The sequence below is a fragment of the Phoenix dactylifera genome, chromosome 7 (genome assembly GCF_051530095.1).
Source record: "Phoenix dactylifera cultivar Ajwa chromosome 7, Ajwa_hap1_PhDact_Kaust_v1.1, whole genome shotgun sequence".
Taxonomy (NCBI): domain Eukaryota; kingdom Viridiplantae; phylum Streptophyta; class Magnoliopsida; order Arecales; family Arecaceae; genus Phoenix; species Phoenix dactylifera.
This window is the reverse complement of record NC_143196.1, coordinates 2,192,647-2,212,185: the sequence shown is the minus strand read 5'-3', so window position 1 is coordinate 2,212,185 and position 19,539 is coordinate 2,192,647. Positions and strand designations below refer to the sequence as shown.

The following is a 19,539-nucleotide window of genomic DNA, read 5'->3' as shown; positions in this document are numbered from 1 at the left end:
GTGCAGAAGATACAATTGCGGCCCAACTTTGAACCCAACCTCTCACTTAGAAGACAAGTGGATTTGTTGCTTAGCTACAAACTTAGGGAGTAGATGCAGTTGTGTTATAGAAAATATTGTGAAGAATAGTTCTGTTAAAAGACCATAATGGCAGCCTCTTGTGAAGACGATTTGGTTGGTTGTTTATAGACTCTTTGGTTGCCAGTTTCTTGACCTCAAGTCAACTAATAGTCCAATGTGGAAAGGAAAATTTTCTAACAATCTTGAGATCAAGCACATAGGAGCTGACAGATAAACCAGATGCGGCTATTTTTTCCGAAAAAAAGGCAGGGTGGAGTGGTCTTACCCACTGTATTTGTATATATGTCCAGAATAGACCGAGCTTAATACTTGAAGTCTTGAAGGATTAGAGTTGTATCTTTTGCAGATCTTTGAATTATCCATTGGTCACTTTGAGATCTATGCAGACGGATAGATAATAATGGAGTTTGGAGTGCTTTGAGAACTGTACATTAGGTGATCGAATGGTGGATTCGTCCGAAGAAAGTTGAACACTTCTTTAGATCCAATGGTATTCGAAGTCTCACATCAACACATGTCTATGAGGAGAGAAACTAATCTCTAGATATATTGGCTAGCCAGCAGATGTGCCGATGGAAATTTTATATCCGAGAGTTCTTAGCCTTGATCTTCCCATACCAATAAGCTTTTTTTCTTCTGGCTGATATAAGTTTATTTATTTTTGGAGGAAAACACTAAGAAAAAAACTTCACATTATCAAGCATGTATAAAATATTCCTTTCACACAATATTCGAAAAGAAAATATTACACTGAAATAACATTGCATTTCCACATTATTCTCCCATAAATCTAACATCCTTCACCCTTATTATTGTTATTATTCTTGGCAAAGGAAAAACACGGATACACATGATCACATGATGGTACACGGCGTTGATGGATCCTCCTTAAGAATCAACTCGTATCCTCCATGAGAGGTTCCACCAAAGGGCATTGGTGGACAATCAGGCACGCATCCGTAGATCCTTCCACAAGAGTAACACCGAGACCCTCCTTGGTGCCCGCCAGAGGAGGGCATCCAGCAACAAACCTGACAAATTGGTGGTTGACACGGTGGTGGACATGGTGGTGGACACGGTGGTGGACACGGTGGTGGACATGGTGGTTCACACGGTGGTGGACACTTTACCTTTTTTGGCGTCTCCTTGCAGGGATCCGGGCATTTTGCATGCTCACATACTATGATCTCAATGTCGTTGATCACCTTTTCAGTTTCTTTTTCGGTAGTTTTTTTATCCTTATCATCCTTTTTCTTCTCGGGAGTAGGATCCTTGATCACCTTCTTGGTCACCGTGCATTTGGGATCCTTGTGATGGTCACATGATATGATTTTAATGTTGTTGCACACCTTGCAACAACATTTGCAAGGTACTGGTGGGGGTGGCGGCGTTGCCGGCGGCTTCGGTTTCTCCACTACAATTATTATGGCTATGATCACCTTGCAGGCCATGCAGCGGAGCTTCTTGGAGAGCTTCTCGGGATCGAAGGGGCCGGAGATTGTGACAGTATTGTTCTTCTTGTCATAGGAGATGGTTTTTATGTTCTCCCGTTCTTTGTTGATGGAAATCAAAGGGGAAAATTGGATGATTGGTACAATCATTAGTAGCTCAAATATTGGACTAGAATGGAGGCAGTGGAAGTGTGGGGGGGTGTAATTACGTACCTTGGAGCTTGCATAGAGTCTTTTGAATCTTTTTGTAGCAATACCGGCAGCCTAGGTCAACTTTTATCTCTAACTTGGAGATCTGTGATAGGATTTATTTAGTGAATGTGAAAATAATATGAAGGACCTCAGCTTGGGAATAAGTGAAAACACATATGCAGCACAAATGATGATGTCGTTGTCCTAATATGATCAGTATTAAAAGAATAAGAAGAAAAAAAGGAAAGAAAAAAAAGAAAGAAAAGTAAAGCTCGAAACTTGCCTTAACTGACATATTTAGAAATAATTTAACAATAATTGTAATCTTAAGCTAATAAAGAGAGGCTCAATAACTTGTAGCAAAGTTAAACATAGTCAGGTTAATCAAAACAAGAAAGAAGGAAAAGATTCAAGAGTGATGAAACGATCCGCCTCAAATAAGTTTTCTTCTGATAAAAATATAAAAGGGAATTACCAAAGCTCCATGCCATCATTAACATAAAACTGTAAGCTTTAGGAAAACGATCATGATATTATGAGATCCACAAGAGGACATGAGTTAAAACATCATGAGCTAGCCTTTCAAAAGTACATGGAGAAGTGATTCTGAAGGGAGGAGAATTAATTGGTAACCTTTTCCGCCATTGCTGGATGTTTGGTTTCGAGCGTAGTTGGCGGGGACGGGGGTAGCCTTCTTTATAACGCGAATGACCGACGGAAACGAGGGAGGGGAGACTGTGACCTCGAACCTACCAGCAATTATGGGAGCACTTAATGCTCCCATTGTTACTTTGTCCAAAAAAAAAAGAAAATCTATACATCACATGTGAAAAAGAAAAATAAAAAAAAGATCACATAGTTGCAGTAAATATCAGATCAAAAAATCAATTACTGTCCAATCGATCAGTTCCGAACTACATTTGAATAATTCTTTTAATATATCATATGGATTCACTAAGTGGAGTTTAGAGTTTTTGACAAGGCTTGATCCTTGAATTAGGATAAAATAGAGCTCCATCCATTCGATTAGTTTGGATGATGTTTTCTTTAGCCACCTGATGTGGCTATATATACTCATAAGGTCGGGGTAGTACATAACAAAGCATGCTACATTTTAATGCACGGGCTCATGTAATTATGATTGTTGTGCATTACATTTATTGCAAATCATGGTTGTTTTTACAATGCAATGTGATCATGATTATACGGGTCTTGTTTATTATATGTAGCCTACTGTGCCATTCGGTGATTAAGATATGTCATATTAAATCAGATCGTACGAAGAACGTTGGCACACGGTAAGCTGATCGAATAAGTTCGACGTCATCTCTCAATCAGACTGTCGCCGCCCATGTGATCAAAAAGTTGTGATCAATCATTCCGGCCGTACGGCCTTCCTAAACGCTGGATAACGAACACGAGGGTTAGAATCACAGTATAGCATTATATGAAAGGAAAGAACCAAAAAAAAAAAAAAAAAAAAAAAAAAAAAAAAAAAAAAAAAAAAGAAGAGAAGAAGAAGGGCGTTGGCTTCCACCGAAGTGGTCTAAATTCAAAATGTGCGGGCATCGATTAAATTTGGGGACCGGATGCCCCACGCATGAACGCTGCCGGGGGAGCGCTACTGGTCTGCTGGTGTCGAAGTGGCGTTGGAATGACGTACTCACACGTGGGTATTGATTTTAGTGGAGGAAGCCCACGGGTTGGAAAAGGTACGCAAAAACTTGCAGCCTGTATCGAACATTTTCTGGTGAAAGGGGGGCCCGATAGGGGGCTGCTACGCGGGTAAGGTTCTCCTCTCTCCCTCCCCTCCTATTTTTCACCAAAATAATAATAATAAAATATATAATACACTGCTTTAATTTTAGTTATCTTATTTTACTAAGACTTATATTCTATGATCATCATTTTATTAGCTTTTTCTTCCTTCATTTTTGTTTCCTTAAAGAGATTTTAACAAATCAGTTCTCTTTTCTCAGCCCAATTCCAATGTTGTTCTCCTTCATGTAAAACTTAATTTATTTATTAAAACTTAACGCATTCCATTTAATGCAATTTGAAACAACAAGGGTGGAAACATCAATCATTGGAGGAGTTTATATTTTTTATAATAGAAAAATTAGCACCATGCTTATTATTTAAGCACCAAAATACCTCGGTGAAACTAGTCACCGAAACCATCTGCATATTAATTGCCCAAGTTCCAATACTTATTAATTCTCTATCTAAATTTCAAATCCAGGATATTTGACTCCTAAGAAGAGGGTGGAACCATTGGCACAGGCCCGGTTCATTAAATGAAACTTAACTTTAATCTATATGATCTACAACACAAAGCATAGAATTAATCATAGCAAACCAACCAAATTAACGACAAGATTCGAGAATTAACTTGACTTAAGTTAGTCTGAATTTGGAATTAATGGACTAACTTTTAACTCATGCCTACAAAGTTGAAACTGAAATTGGATCTTCAGGGTGAAAGCGAATGGGTTTAAAAACTAGTCTGAGAATATACAAAACAGGATTGGTAGGATTTGGCTACAGATCTAAAGAGATAATCACTGCACTAAAATAGTATTATAGGTGAAGATTTAAGATAATGGATGGCGAACCAGATGTGACAGACCTCCCACGATAATGACACTCATGTAAAAGAAGATCCACAAACTGGGGGTAAAAGATGATCTACGGTACAGAGAAAGGCTACACTCATGCCCTTTATACAATCCTGCATAAAATCCGCAGCTACAGAATGATGTACAAAACAGTGTTCTTAGATGGCGTCAAAGAGGGACAAGATTTGATGGGTCGGGGTTGGTGGCTCAAGGGGGCCACTCCCTTTATGAAACCTCTCTCTTTCTCTCCTTTTTTTTTTTGAGGGAGGATGATGAAAACGGGAGACTTTTCAACATCCTGAACCCAATTCCATAAAGCGATGTGACTACGAGAGGACGGAACATAGTCGTTGTCTACCATACTGGGACCCAGACGAACGGTTCGAGTGGGACTTTGATTCCATAACTCCGGTAAAAGATTGAGAATATGCATGATGCTACGTTGAAACACCTCAGCAAACGAGTATGCTTCCAATTGAAAAATCCAAGCATTCCTCTCTTTCCACAGCGTCCAGTAGATCACGGTTGCCAAACTAAAATGCTAAATCATTTTTTTGTTATGTGGTTGTTTTTCATTTCTTTTGGTAAAGTTGGTAGGTTCTAGTTCTAGCTTTGAGGTTGTTTTTGTTCTATCAGGTAGGTGGCGTCCGCACGAGTATGGTGAGTAGGAGTTACGTTTGGTAGGCTGGTCCAGTTTCTCCTTCAAAATACTGTATCTTGAAAGTGGTTTCATGGCCTTCGAACATGAATCAATGGCCCCAGTGGATGATAACAAATGGAGTACTGTTGTCAAACCTGTTTCTAGCTATCCTAGGTTGCCCAAAAAAAACTCATTAGGCATGGCTCTTGCAGCACGAAGTTTCCAGCCTAGATTTTCATGAATTTTTACCCACTGATAAAGACCCATCACCGAATTTCATCAACCATTAGGTGGAAGTGGAACATGGCGTATACCGATCGAAACATCTTGATCTCATCTCTCCTGATGCAGGCCGAAAGTTGATAGGTTGGGACAACCTACAAGGCTACAACAATAAAAATGATCACCAACTCATTCCAACCAAGATCTGAAAACCTTTTTATCAATAAAACCAATTTACCTAAGACCAAACAGAAAGCAAGTCGAGCAAGAAACCAGTCTAGACTGATAAATTATACAAGTAGACCATTTTTAGCACATACAAATCATGTATAGCGGTATAGGATTCACTAATATTTTATGGATACAACAACAATGTGGGGCCATCTTAGAGCAGCTCAGTTCTTTGCCATGAAGGCTTTCTAAAGAAATGGCAGCAGATGAAAATAAAGCCGCAAATGGGTCGGTTTGACCCGTGACCCGACCCCCTTATTAGAACCGACCCGAATCCGAATTGGAGGACCCGCGGGGCCAAGCCGGTTCCTAAACTTGGTCCTATTTTATTTTTTGGCTCGAGTCTAGATCAACCCAATTTCGACCTGATCCAGACCCGACCCATTTTTGGGTCAAGTTTGGATCGTTTACCTAAAGATTCGATCCGACCCGACCCAAATCCGGATTTTACCCATTTAGACCCATAGGCCTACAGGCCGTAGCCGCAGCCCATATTCCATAACCCATTCATTACCCGGGCTAGCCAGAGGCCTAGAGCCATAACTCCATAAGGGCATTCACTCTCTTTCGAAGGGGAAGTCCCGATTCTCCATTTCTCTCCTGAGAGCTAAGGTAGAGAACCCTAGAGAAAACCCTTCCTCTCAGATCGATCTCCCCTGACAACCACCACCGGAAGGAACTCTTCTACTATGTCTTTGGTTCCCCGCTGGTGGGATCCCGAAGCAGGAGACCAACATCCTGGCGGTATCACGATACTGCTACTTGGTTTTGTGGGGTCGGGGAAGAGCTCTCTAGTTAATCTCATGTACTCTGTCTTCGTCCCCTTCACCCATACCACCTACTGTGCTGGTACTTCTTTTCTCCTCTAATTTACTTGTTTTTCTCATGATTTTTGACCGAAGGTTTTGGTTTCTTGAACTGGGTTTGTGTTAAAATTTTAAAACTTTGGCTTTTATCTGGATTTCTTATCAAAAGCTCTGTGTTAGTTTCAAAAACTTGAAATTTCTGATGTGAATATGCCCATTTTTCTCTTCAATTTTGGACCTAGACCCGGACCCGAACCCGACCTGGATTATATCCAACCCAGACCTGAATTTTTTGGATCAAGTCTAAGTTATACATGGACCCGACCCGACCCAACCCGAATGACCCATTGGATCAAAAATTGCAGTCGTGAACCCAACCCGACCCGATCTTCAATGGGGTCGGATCTGGTCCAAAATTAAGACCCAAACAAGAAACCAGATCGGATCGGAGTCACTCAAGACCCGACCCATCCCGACCCATTTGCACCCCTAGACGAAAGATACAGCCTCCCATGAGAGAGGATTGCTGGAGTGCACATTTTCATCCTTTCAAAGGATCATACAAGATGATTCTAAAATCATATTTACAGTTTCTGCCAGGCCCTTCAAAAAATTACAAATGGACAAAAAGGAGGCAGTCCTATGATGCTATCAAGAGACATTGACAAAGAACTTCCATTATCGGAGGAACCACAAATTAGTGTAATCACTCCAAAATGCTGCTAAACCAAAAGGAATTACTGGCAGCTAGACCAAACACAGTGCACAAAGCGCACAGCACATTATTCAAACAGCAATCAATTAACATGCAATTAAAGTCCTTGATGATGATAAAATGACTAGGAAACCAGACTAGATGAGGATGATAGAACATAATACATTTAGTATAGAGAATAAAACATTCAGTAATAATGGAAAACATCCAGGGTTCATAACAAGGATGCATCCCTTGAAAGTAGATAAAAGGGCTTTCAAGACTATATAAAAGATGTTCCACAAATGTATCTTAGAATTTTCTTGATAATGTTCTTACTGACGGTATTTCTCAAACTGAGACTCGTGACAATGTAGGTCAAGCCAATCTCGTGGGGAAGTTTTTGGCATGGTTGCACCGCTTACCTTACTGCCCACGAGTTGTCTCAGGCTTTCCTCCTTGTTTTCACGCCCCGTCCCAGAGAATTTACGATCTGCTTCCTTGAGCTTCTGTTTGAAACGCTGCTTACGCCCAGCCGCGTTCAGCTCTAGCTGCTTGGCTTGAGAAGGTGGAGCCCCGTGAGGTCCCAAGTAGATCTTTTCAGCTTCCTTGACTGCCTGTTTAAAGGGAAGGCAACTGGAAGGTAAATTTTCAAATGAAGGAAATCAAGATATAGATTCTGTTGAAAACTGCCCAATGCATAATAGAAGCTAGTTCAGCAAAGAAATATTTTAAGACCAACCTTTGGAGGAGGTTTAGGATCTGTTACTCCCGGCACATCTGGTTTACCAAAATCGGAGTCTCCAACGTTCAAACTTGGGATCACAAACCCATCCGTATCTGTAAAATAGAACCTAAGAAATTGATATTTCTGAAACTATTTGGAAGCACCAATTGTACATGCGGAAAACCAGATGATCCTGAAATTAATATATCATACTAGATAATGTTCAATAATCCATCAAGTCCAACTTCAATAACAACTTTTATCCTACGATTTCTGAATACTAACGGGGTTGCTCATGAAAATGAGTGATCCACAAGGAAAGGTAAATTATTAAGGGCTTGTTTGGCTAGTCCTACAGGATTAGGCTGAAAATGTTCTAGGGTTCATAGATTGGGCCATTCATTTAAGCATGGCCCTGTATCAACCAAATTTCACCAAGCCCAAATCTTATAGAAAGAAAAAAAAGACCTCCATGGGTCTTTCTTTTCTTGCTGCAGCCCAAAGACTACGATCTGGGCCGGGTTTGGACAAGTTAGAAGAAAATGAAGGTTAGATAGACCAACAACCTGAAGAAATATCCAAACATGCCTTAAGTTGTAAATACAAGTTATCATGAAGAGAAGAAAACAAGGATCAAAAAATAATAACACCAAATCAACAAAAATAAAAAATGACTGAATCATGCATTCTAAGTTTACAAGTTCCCACAATACATAAGAGACATCTACCAACCTTGGACAGCAAAAATGTGCCTATCCCCCTGAAAAACAGGTATTTGTTAACTGCTGTTAAGTCCACAAGCTATATATCCTAATGGATCAAAATTGCATAATCAATGCAAAGATTGAAACAAACCATTCAAAATAAAACAACCAATTAGCCCCTTTATTTACATGATTTTGGTGCCTCATAGGTGAATTCTTTCTTTCTTTCTCTTTTTTTAAAAAAAATCTTACCATACATGAGTAATCAGCAAAATCTCAACTGCATTGAGAAGAGAATCTATAGGGTGCAAATAAAGAACCTACGAAAATTCCGGTTAATATTCAGACAACTTGATAGAAGACTGCCAAAGAAAGAGGAAATTCTCAGGCTACCACATCTGTCAGGAGAAAGCCTTTTTTCTTCTCCTTTGTTGTCTCCATTTCTTTGCAGCTATATGAAATGGAGAACAACAAACAAAATTCCACCTAGTGTATGTATCTCACGAGCCATCTCATTTCCATTTTGATGTTTTTCTTAAATGGATACAAAACTGATTTTTTTCAATTATCAAAACATTTTTTTTGGTCTAAAAAGCATACAATATGAAATATGTCAATGTTTCAACCAAGATTCGCCATCTCGGTACCGCACCCTGTATCAGTACCACACTATCACTGTGTTGTTACGGCACGGTACAGCGCCTTTTCGGCATACCGAGTGTCAGTACACCTCCCGTGCCAGCTATCGGTACCGAATCAGTACGGTATGGTATGGTATAAGGCATACTGTCCGGTTGGGCCTGGTACAACAAACCTTGGTTTCAACAATGTGCTAACCTTTATGATGCATGCATATGGTTTGAATTTTCATTTGACATGAAAATTTGTCAGAGCATTAGAATTTGACATCAGCCAGCCAACAACGAAGAGAAAAATCATACATGTCAAGCAGAGTTAATAGAAATGATGTTATAGTTATCTAAAAACCAAGGTTTACACCTAGGTTAAATAAAAGAGTGGGAGGCTAAGGTTTCCTCAATTCTTCAAATCCTTTTGTTCCAAAGGTTTAGGGAAAGAAGTTAAACAAGGCAAGGTATAGGGAATGAAAAAAGATAAAATTCGGATTGAAAATGAATGGATTTCAAACCTCCTCTAAGATTTTCTATGGAAAGACTGGTCAGATCTGATTATAGATCTGAAGAATTGACGAAACAAGGAAATAGAGATCTTGGTTTAGGTCACTGGTGGCCAGCAATTCACTTTAGTCAAATGATTAGGACTGAGAAATTGGATAGGCTAATAGCTGGGTCGACATTACCATCTGATCCATATCTGATTTTTACTGTAAAATATGCACAAATGAAATTAAACAGAGTAACAGATGTGATTGGGACATAGGGTGAGATTTTTATAGACTAGGGCTTGGATGCATCCAATAATCAAGGTACCGAGCCTCGATACTGTTGGCCAAGGATCAAGGTAGTGAACCTCAACAGTGTTTGCTAGTGACTTTTGCAAGTTCCCCTGAATAGTTTTGTCAGAACTGTGTGTGTATGTGTCTGTTTGAGAGAGAGAGACAGAGAAAGAGAGAGGTGGGAATAGGTCAAAGATGGGCCAAGCAATCCTAATCAACACTGACCACTTATCAACAGGTAAAGAAAAGGAGGAAAGCAGAAGGAAATATTGTATCATATCCCCTCACATCTTACCAAAACCCTAACATATTAACAAGCCTTAAACCATCTCGTTCACAAAGAAAATAAACAAATACAACTAACTCGAACACTCTAACATTTTGTCAAAGACATTCAGTAGTATCCTCATTATGTTCAAAAATGTTAATTGCTTTCACAATAAGTGATGATAATACCCCATGTATTTTGAGCTTCAAAGAAAAAGCCTATTTTAGTCTTAAGGCTACATAAAACTTTTGGCTAGGGCTGGATGGTCTTGGTCTGATAGAAATAAATAGTTGTTTTGATGCTAAATATATTATGCTTTACCACATAAAACTCCCACTATAACCCCTGTGTCCTATGACTGTGAGATTTCTTCTTCTTCCCAAAACAACTTTTCCTGTCTTCAGCAATATCTATGATAGCTATTCTTAAAACACATATAATTATTAACCATCTTGCTCGAACATATTAAAAACACATCTTCTTCTGGTTCAATGGCCTTTCCTTTACCAACCTAATTTGTCTTTCTGATAGGTTTGGGATGAAAGCTTCAGAATTCAGTGAAAGACGCAAGCATAATTTTGTTGCATTTTCCTCTATCAGCAAAACCACATGATGCATGTTCCATTAAATCCAGATATTTTACTCTTCCATGTATTAAGCCATAAAAGAGACAATGAACAAGCATATTTAATTGCATCACATGCAATGATTCAAATTGAAACCCTAAATTCATCAGCTTGTCTCCACTAAGATTGTAGAATAGGCACAGACTCATGAGTCATAAGGCTGATAATCAATGGGCTAATAATATAAATATATTAGTAGAAAAGCCTAGGTTCAGGAAGGAAAAGGACCACATTTGCTGTAAAATTTTGAAGCTAGGTTTCGTTATTGATTAGATCTGATTTCTGATCAGAAAATACTGGGAAAGAATTTAAAACAAATTGGAGACAAAATTATGTTGTTAGAACAAGGATATCAAATTACCCATGCAAATGGGGTTTGGATGGGATGAGGTCAAGATAGCAAGCTTAAGGATGCATCTCTAACTGTTGCCAACGATGCTCTGCACTAATTGTAATAAGATATGTCAAAAAAAAAAAGAAAAAGGAAAGGCGAAACGGAGAAGAAAAGATAAGAATAGACAAATTTTCTTTTTCCCAAACTTCTCTGAAATTTTTCAAACAGCAGCCAACCCTTCAAATCAATCCCCTGGGACAGGCACCCCAAATCTGTACATGGTTAATAGGAAAAAAATACATCCAGTCCTCCCTAGCTGCTTATAATGACTGTAACAAATGCACATATACTTTGTGTATGGCACACTTATCGCTCTCCGTGTTTTATCCAACTTGAAATTCTAAAGCAATCACAGTCTTCTAAAGCTTTGATTTGCAATCTTGACAAATTTTTAGTGTTTTCATTGTCTATGAATTTGGGAGCTTTAAAAAAGGTCCAAATGGTTCTGCTAAACAAGGAGGGAAAAACAAAAGAAAGAAAGAAAGAAAGAAAGAAAAGAAATACTGCAGCAGGTGAAACACAAAACTTTCACCGCTTAATTTTGGTCTACATCAACAAGCTAAATCACCGGAAGATAAGAACCCTGGAGGAACACATCTGAAACTCTAAGCTACCTGAAACAGGCATTGAACTGAAACACAACCCTTCTCATAAGGTGCCTAAAAAGGCAATGGGATGTTAAAACACTTCCAAGTAGGAACACAGAAGAGAAGAGAATCTAAAATCAAACACATAATTTTTTAGCTAAATTAACTTGGGTTGTCATTGATTGACAAAAACTAAAACATAATACAATTTTTCAGCTGTCAAGGGTAGGAAAAAAGGAATTTACTATGCTATGTGATGGGCTCAGAATAAATAATTTAGGTGAGATAGTTTGGCTTGGTTAGTTTATAGGTTACATGATAAAGATTAATTATTTTGACCAAAGATGCACATAGACTTGAGCTTGTGCAATTAATAGTCCCTAGGTAAGGACAACCTAGTATATGACGCTTCTACCATTGCATGGTCTAGGAGAGGTCAGATGTACATAACCTTACACCGCACACAGAGAGGTTGCTTATGTATTTCAAACCCATGACACCAAGGTTATAGTGGAGCAACTTTACTGTTATGCCAAGACTCGAACAGTCCATAGGTAACGAAAAAAAGAAGATAGCATCCTCAAATCCACCAACCCGTATATGCAATAAAGTTAAACAGAATAGCATTGGATTTGAGGCATTGAAGATCATTCCGTTAATTTAAGTGGGCTAAGATCTGTTCAGCTATTTCTTCTCCAAAAACCAGTAATTGTCCCAAAATGTCAAGCTTCGGTCATGGAGGATATCTACAGTATGTATTATTTGATATAATACTGCAAAAACATAGCTTTCGGGACAAATATTAGCATAAGACAAATATCCTTAATAAAGTTGTGTCCTCAGCATTGAGGACTAGACGAGAAACCATCTCCAGTAACAGTACCTTCTAAAATAGTTAAAACCTCTTTGCGTGATGCACTGCAGGCTGTTAGCCTAGCCATGTGCCCGATGTATAAATTTTGAACTATGTCAATCCCAACAAAACTTACATGGCCTTTTCTTTCTTCAGCTTTATCCATGTTTTCATCACTCCACCAAATACAAACAGATTCCACCATCACACTTGCAACAGTTAATCGGAAAACAATTGGAAGTTATCATAACAACAAAATAAGTCAACGAAATTTGGATTTGGTCTATGAGAATCCAAATCATATATCTCAGAAATAACTAAAAATACAAAAGAAAAGTGAAATAACATATCTACCAACAGCAATTCAGCAATACAGCAGATTCTTCAACCACACGAATATTTCCCCGATCTTAACAAGACCATTAAAGATTAAATCTTGGAAGGAAACCTAAATCGAAATTTCTCTAGAGATGAATGAGTCCTTGGCAACAACCATCCAACAATCTTGACATAAAACAAGACCAAAAGAACAAGTTTTAGGTGCCGAAAATAGGAGGAAGAGAAGGAGAGATAGAGATCTCACCCCACTCGTCTTCTTCGACCTCTGGAGCGGGCTGAGTCAGAGAGGGATCCATGAAGCGCAAACGAACATGGATTTCAACAGTCGCTAGGGCGCGAGAGAGGCCGCAAATTTATCGGAACTCCTGGAGAAAATACAACAAAAAAGAACGGAAAATGGAGAGAAGAGATCGCCAAAGGAAGAACCTTGGGGAATAGAGGCAGAGACGCGAGGCCGCGAGGGTTCCTTGGGAGCTCGGAGGCGAATATTAGAGGGTAGATTTTCTTCAGACCGCAATGGCAAAACTACCCTACGCTTTCATGTAAATGACGCAGACGCGTAACTATCATGCGCGAGCTAGTGAAGGGTAATTCCGTCAGTGAAGATGTCATAGGGGTATTTTGGTACCAGGAAAATAGCCTTAGGAGAGTATAGGGTTAGATCGTATTCCTACCTCCCATAACGTCCTCAAAATAGTTTGAGAAAAAAAATACATACAAATAAAGTGATGCCAGGATAACATAAAGTCACACTGTAAAAGGATATTAAAAAAAGGAGTAAAAAATCTTGAGACACCTTTGATTATAGTTTTTGGGCTTGGAATTATCTTTGATCCAAGCTTGAGAAATAATCTGCTTCAATCAAGTCCACCTTGATAAGGTTGGAAGTTAGATCTATTGTTCATGTTTGCAGTGTGATAATATAAAAAAAAATTATGATTTATGATCTAGAAGATTATGTTTCATTAAGTGATATACATTTAATAGTATATTTTAATGATTTTATATGAATTTAGCAGTCAAGACTTTAATCTTTTGATTGTTCAAATAGTAAGAATCATAATAAATTTTAATTCAACTTAAATCAAGCTTAAGTAAGCTTGATTCAAACTTATTGTAAGATTAAAATGATTTTAGCTTAATAAACTATAAATTTACTTCCACACACATATAAACTTGATTTTGGAGCAAATATGACATGCATCCGCTATTTTAAGAGCTAATACTTGCCATTGGGAGTGTTTGCAGAAGTTTAAAATGAAGAAAGGAACTATTACAAATAATCTCATACCAGAGAAGTTATTATACAAAGTCCTTTATGTTAGTTTGAGCTAATTATCTCGTTTGGATTTTTGGAACTAGTTCAAATGAATCAACGAACTATTAAACTAACCCGCTTGAACCTCCATCAATGTACTGAATTATTGTTTCCATGTTATGAATGTAGAGTGAGTTTTTGTTTGTCTATTTCCTTTCCTGATGTATTAGTATACAGGTGCATGTCATAGATCTTTTTTGTAAACTTCCTGTGAGTGCAGGAGCAAGTATAAGTTGTAGGTATTGATTTCACTGATTCTATTTTTGAAATATAAATTCAAGTATGGATGCAAGCACTTGTTGAATCTCTACTTTGCTGAACATGAATTTGTCTAGTACAAACTAATCAACATTATTTGTTTAAATGAATCCAACTAAATTCATCAAAATAATGAATCCAACTAAATGAACTTTATTATACAAGTATTTGCAAATAACTGAATGAAAGTGAGTGGCCTAATTGTAATTTTCTTCTCAATATTCACCATTTGGAGATTATTTTTAACTCTCTATATGGAACTCACAAAGCCAGGAATTTGGAAACTATTAGAAGCCTATTAAGAGCCTTGTATGAAATTTTATTTCAGCATTTTGTACAAAGGCCATAGAATCTTGTCTATTTTGTTTTTGTTTCATCGTCAATGATTTTTTAGAGAAATTTCATCACGGATTTAACTTTCTTCTCGTTGACTCTTATGTTTCTATATGTGTTGTGGGTGGCATTATGTTATCTACGGATTTGTGGTGAATTTATTGGTATGGTTAAGCTTTGGATTGGTTGGTTGAAATGTTTATATATAATGTTTTGTTTCCTATATAGGCTCTGAATCTATCTAGGGTTATGGTTTAGCAATGTTTACAACTTGTTTAAGTGTGATTGGTCTGAGAAGAAACCATTGATGTTATCCTTCCTAATTATGGTTTGTATTGACCTTTGGACTGTTGTGTTTGGTTGATTTGGGTTTAGCTGCCTAAATATTTTGTTTCAGAATGTTCGAGGTGTTGAAAGAACTAAACAGAGGGCAGATTTATAAGACTACCTTAATGAATCTGGTTGCTGATTGGCTTGCTCACAAGAAATCAAAAGGGAGGTTACTTGTATCAGACAGGGGATGATGATCATGTTGATTATTGGTATAAAAATTTAGTTCCCACTAATGCACCACCAAACATTAGTATCATTCCCTGTCACTTGGCCTTGGTTTGGAGAGGAGGAATAGAGGAGTATGGTTTGATTCTTGTTAGGTATAGAGTAGAAGGTGGAGATTAGCCCCTTTAAAAAAAAAAGAAGAAATCAATCTTCCTCACCAACCATGCTCAGGAGATTTTGTACCCAAGGATTCAACAAATGCATAAGTTTTGTAAAATACAACAGTTGTCTACCATAATGCCTCTATCAACAGTTCACTTATGAGTGGCTGACCGATTGTCATTCTTCTCAGAGGAGGAAAAGAAAAAGATTAAAAAACAAAGAAGAAAAGGCCGACTCCAAAGAAAAATGCTTCTGAAGCTCATGTTTAGTCCATAAACTTCATGTCAACCTTTCTACTAGACCCTGCTTATCCCATTAATTAGTACATGTTATATATATTTGGATCATTCTAACACCTAAAACCTATGCTGAACATAGTGATCCTTATGGTGAGAGGAGTGCTAGTCCTCCTCCTCCCCATATATTAGTATTGAAATTTAATTATGAGCAAACGATATTATAACATCACGGATTTTTAAGACCACAAGTTTCATGCCCAAGTTCATGCAGTGATTGATAGTTTTAGTTGGATTCAACCCTCGCATATCAATTAGCTACTCTTTCACCAACTTCCAGCAGTAGAATTATAACCACTCCTTGGTTCATTGATTCTTCGAGGACCATTTGTGTTCCAACTCATGACCTTCACAAAACAAAGGCTAGAAACAAAGCTATGGCTAAAATTGTTGTTGGCCGTCCAAAACCGCATCAATCGATAATTTCTCAGGCTACGAGTGAACCAAATGCTATGTGGCAAAGCTTGCTCTTGGAATATTTTGTTTCACACCATGGAAAAGACTAGCTTGATGGCATTCTTAGAAAAAAGATAGCTTACTGAATTCTAGAAGTTCTATGCTAAAAGAAAGTATTCTCGAACTTCTCTGTTCTCACTGCCACTTCAATGTCTACCATGTATCAAGCTTGCGTTGGGGTTATCATGCACTCACTAATTCAATCTGGACCAGACTTGCTGCTAAAGTTTTGGAGCAACAACAATTTTCAAAAGATTTTTCTACTTTTAACCCTCAGGATTAACCAAGATGCCCTGCCCCATCAACATAAGATCTGTTCGATGGATCAAGGATTCACGGTTGAATCCAAAATTCAAAAAAATTAAGAGTTGATTCTGAGTATGAGATCAATCCCTGAATTAGTTTCATGCTTATGGTCAAGAAGACTTGAGGTAAAAGATGAGGTATCATGAGGCCTCAGACCAATTATATGAGTAACATTAACAATTATGTAATTTAAATTCATGAATTCAGTGATGAAGAACAAAAGTCTAAAATTCTCTCGAATTCTGAATGACGGGAGACAAATAGAAGAAGAAAAGAGTTGATAATGAAAACTATGTTGTCCTCTAAAGCGAAAATTAAGAGCTAAAGAGCAACTGAAAACACAACTCACAAACTACCGTTCTTGTCCATATCATTTAGAGTAGAGAGGGGAGATCTTCCACTGGCTAGACAAAAGGGAGGCATATAATGCCCTTGCGTTTGCTTCCCCTTGATGAAATAGTTGTGACAATTTTATTGAAATTGTTCGACAATTTTTTTAACCATGATCAAAAATATAACCTTTCCATACATAATAAATACTAAAGACCAACAAATAATCAGATTAGATGCAAGTGAAATTGACACCTAAAATGCAATTCTGTTTAGATTTTATCAAATCAAGGTTCAATTCAGTTACAATCTTGTTGCAAGATGTTCTCTCGAAGACATCAGTAAACATTATAACAACATCATAAACATTATTTAGATGAATTGTGCAAATATAATGTACGGTCATGATAACAAAATGCCGACAGAATGGAGACATTGGGCAGAAATGAATATGCAGTGACCTCCATGTTATCAACTACTTTACCTCTTTGCCAGCCCTGACTAGGTAAAATACATGCTTGGATCATGTACTAAGTAATTATTAAATAATTAATGAAGCACCGGAGGAACTGCATCACTAAGGGTGGCAATCGGTTCAGATCAAAAATTTATAAACTCAAATCCTACTTATTTATTAAATAGATTAAAATTTTAAATCTGAATCTAATATATTTATTAAATAGGTAACTCAATCCGATCCACATAACCTATTTATTAAACGGATTAGACAAATTTTTAACGAGATAAATAAATTTAAACATGTTAAGCGGGTGAGATTAAACCGGTTAAATAGGTTTCAAACGGATTAAACAAATTTCAAATAGGTTTAACGGGTCGGATTATAACTCGAACCAATTATTAAACGGATTTAAATAGGTTAAACGGGTAAAAGATTTAAACCTGAGCCCAACCTATTTATTAAATAGATTTAGACGGATTGACTAATTTAAGATCCAAATTTATTTATGTCAAATCCAAATTTGTTTAAAGCGAATCGTTCGCAGGTCAGATTGACGGATTGGATCATAAATTACCTCCGCTATGCCTCACTTCCCTCATATTACCTCAAAAAAATTGCAAAAAATAAACAAACAAAGTAATGATTGAATAATAACTCCTAATCAATTTTCTATTAGCAATATGTGTAACGTAACAGGCCCCTCGTAAATCGTTATACATGATGTCCCCTTTTCTTAGACCTTGTATCAAGCTAGCATCAATTTGCATTCATTCCTATCCTATATCACCCAACCTTGATTTGGATGGTCTCTCAGCGCTTCGGCAAAGGGGTTGGATTTCACAAGATGCTTGTCCTTCTTTCGTCCTCCTCATCAATCATGAGAACCTCCTCATCAATCATGAGAACCTCGATGTGGGGAACATGATACGCCCGTGCATCATCGTAGGGTCCCCTCCCCTTGCTTTGTGAGATTCTCCATGACAAATTGGCCACGTGAGGACACAAATACCATCAACTTTTGCCACCCTCTCTTTTTTATTGCGAGGTTCTTTGTTCTCCCTTAACTAGGAGGATGACGAAAGCCGATGCTTATCGCCACAGGTGTTATATTTCTATTGGACAACGTGCATGAGGCCTACTTGATTCTTGCCTATCCTATCCGATGCCATTTTGGAGCTGTCCTTCCGTTCCCCTCCCTCTCGATAATTGTTGGCTCTTTGGAATCCAATATAATGGGGGCCACATAAAACCTAATAATTAATGGCAAACAATTGCATACAGGCCCCTAGGGTTGGATACAAGTATCTTTTAGTGCGGAAATATCCACCTTTGAATTGGCTTGCGATTTGTTTGTCACTGAGCCTAAATTTAGTTCATTCTGATGTTTCTAATGAGAGTGGGCCATGATGGTCCAATTCATAACAATGAATTCCTTTTTTTTTTATAATTTTGAATCAAGGTGAAAGACGCGATCACCAAGATAACTTTCATATTCGCATTGAAGTAGTGTAAAACTTGGATGCATCACACCTAAAGTGCTACAAAGGGTGTTGAGCTCGTTTACGGAACATGGGGTCTAATGAGGAGCATACAACCATGATAAAAGCTTACGATCTAGGTGGAAATGGTGAGATCGACTACCATGAGTTCCACTGCATGATGACTTCATGATTTGTAGATGAGTGTGTTTTCTATAAGTTTGCAATGCATTTAGCATTTGATATATTGATAGGTTTGCAAAGGTTACTGCATTAAGTCATGTATCCATAGTTAAGCAAAAATAATGTGCTATAGGGTCACTCCTATCCGAGTGCAAAATCTCTATAATCATAATTGTAGAAAATTCTTATAACCAATATATGTAACATATTTCCATTATCTCTATAATTTATCGCACAAGAAATATATCGATAGGAAAGACTGATATTAAATGAGCACAGAATCCCATCTTTCTTCTCCAAAAAGAAAAGAGAATCTTATCTACATTTAAGTTTGATCAGTTAAAACTAGTCACATAAGCCGTAGTTTTTTTCACCACTTGAATTATAAAAGGCTTGCCAACAATATCTTTATAGAATGATAAGCAATCTAAAATAGATCGACTGTACTGACCCAAAATCCAAAACAAACACCAAACAAAACAATTACAAGGAATTGCGAGAAGAAAAACATAGTGAAAGAAAAAAATAAAAATAATAATAAATTTATTCAAAAGAAAATAAAGACCGAAATAATGAGTTCGGCTCCTCTCGTAAAGACACCTTACTAAAGAGGC

At 37.6% G+C, this 19,539-nt stretch overlaps 1 protein-coding gene and 1 long non-coding RNA gene across 2 annotated transcripts; both read right to left on the bottom strand.

Annotated features, from left to right (window-relative positions):
• Nucleotides 1-1,597: 1,597 nt before the first annotated feature.
• Nucleotides 1,598-2,338, bottom strand: LOC103707577 (uncharacterized). The gene is made up of 3 exons (XR_015967151.1): nucleotides 2,200-2,338; nucleotides 1,746-1,827; nucleotides 1,598-1,633 (listed from the first exon to the last, which is right to left on the bottom strand). It is a non-coding gene; the product is annotated as an uncharacterized LOC103707577 (long non-coding RNA).
• A 4,728-nt stretch (nucleotides 2,339-7,066) lies between these two features.
• Nucleotides 7,067-13,307, bottom strand: LOC103707578 (Na-translocating NADH-quinone reductase subunit A). Its single transcript, XM_008792112.5, has 3 exons — nucleotides 13,092-13,307; nucleotides 7,678-7,775; nucleotides 7,067-7,552 (listed from the first exon to the last, which is right to left on the bottom strand). Exons 1-3 carry the CDS (start codon nucleotides 13,141-13,143, stop codon nucleotides 7,271-7,273), a joined length of 432 nt encoding a protein of 143 aa, XP_008790334.4. The 5' UTR covers nucleotides 13,144-13,307; the 3' UTR covers nucleotides 7,067-7,270.
• Nucleotides 13,308-19,539: the final 6,232 nt, after the last annotated feature.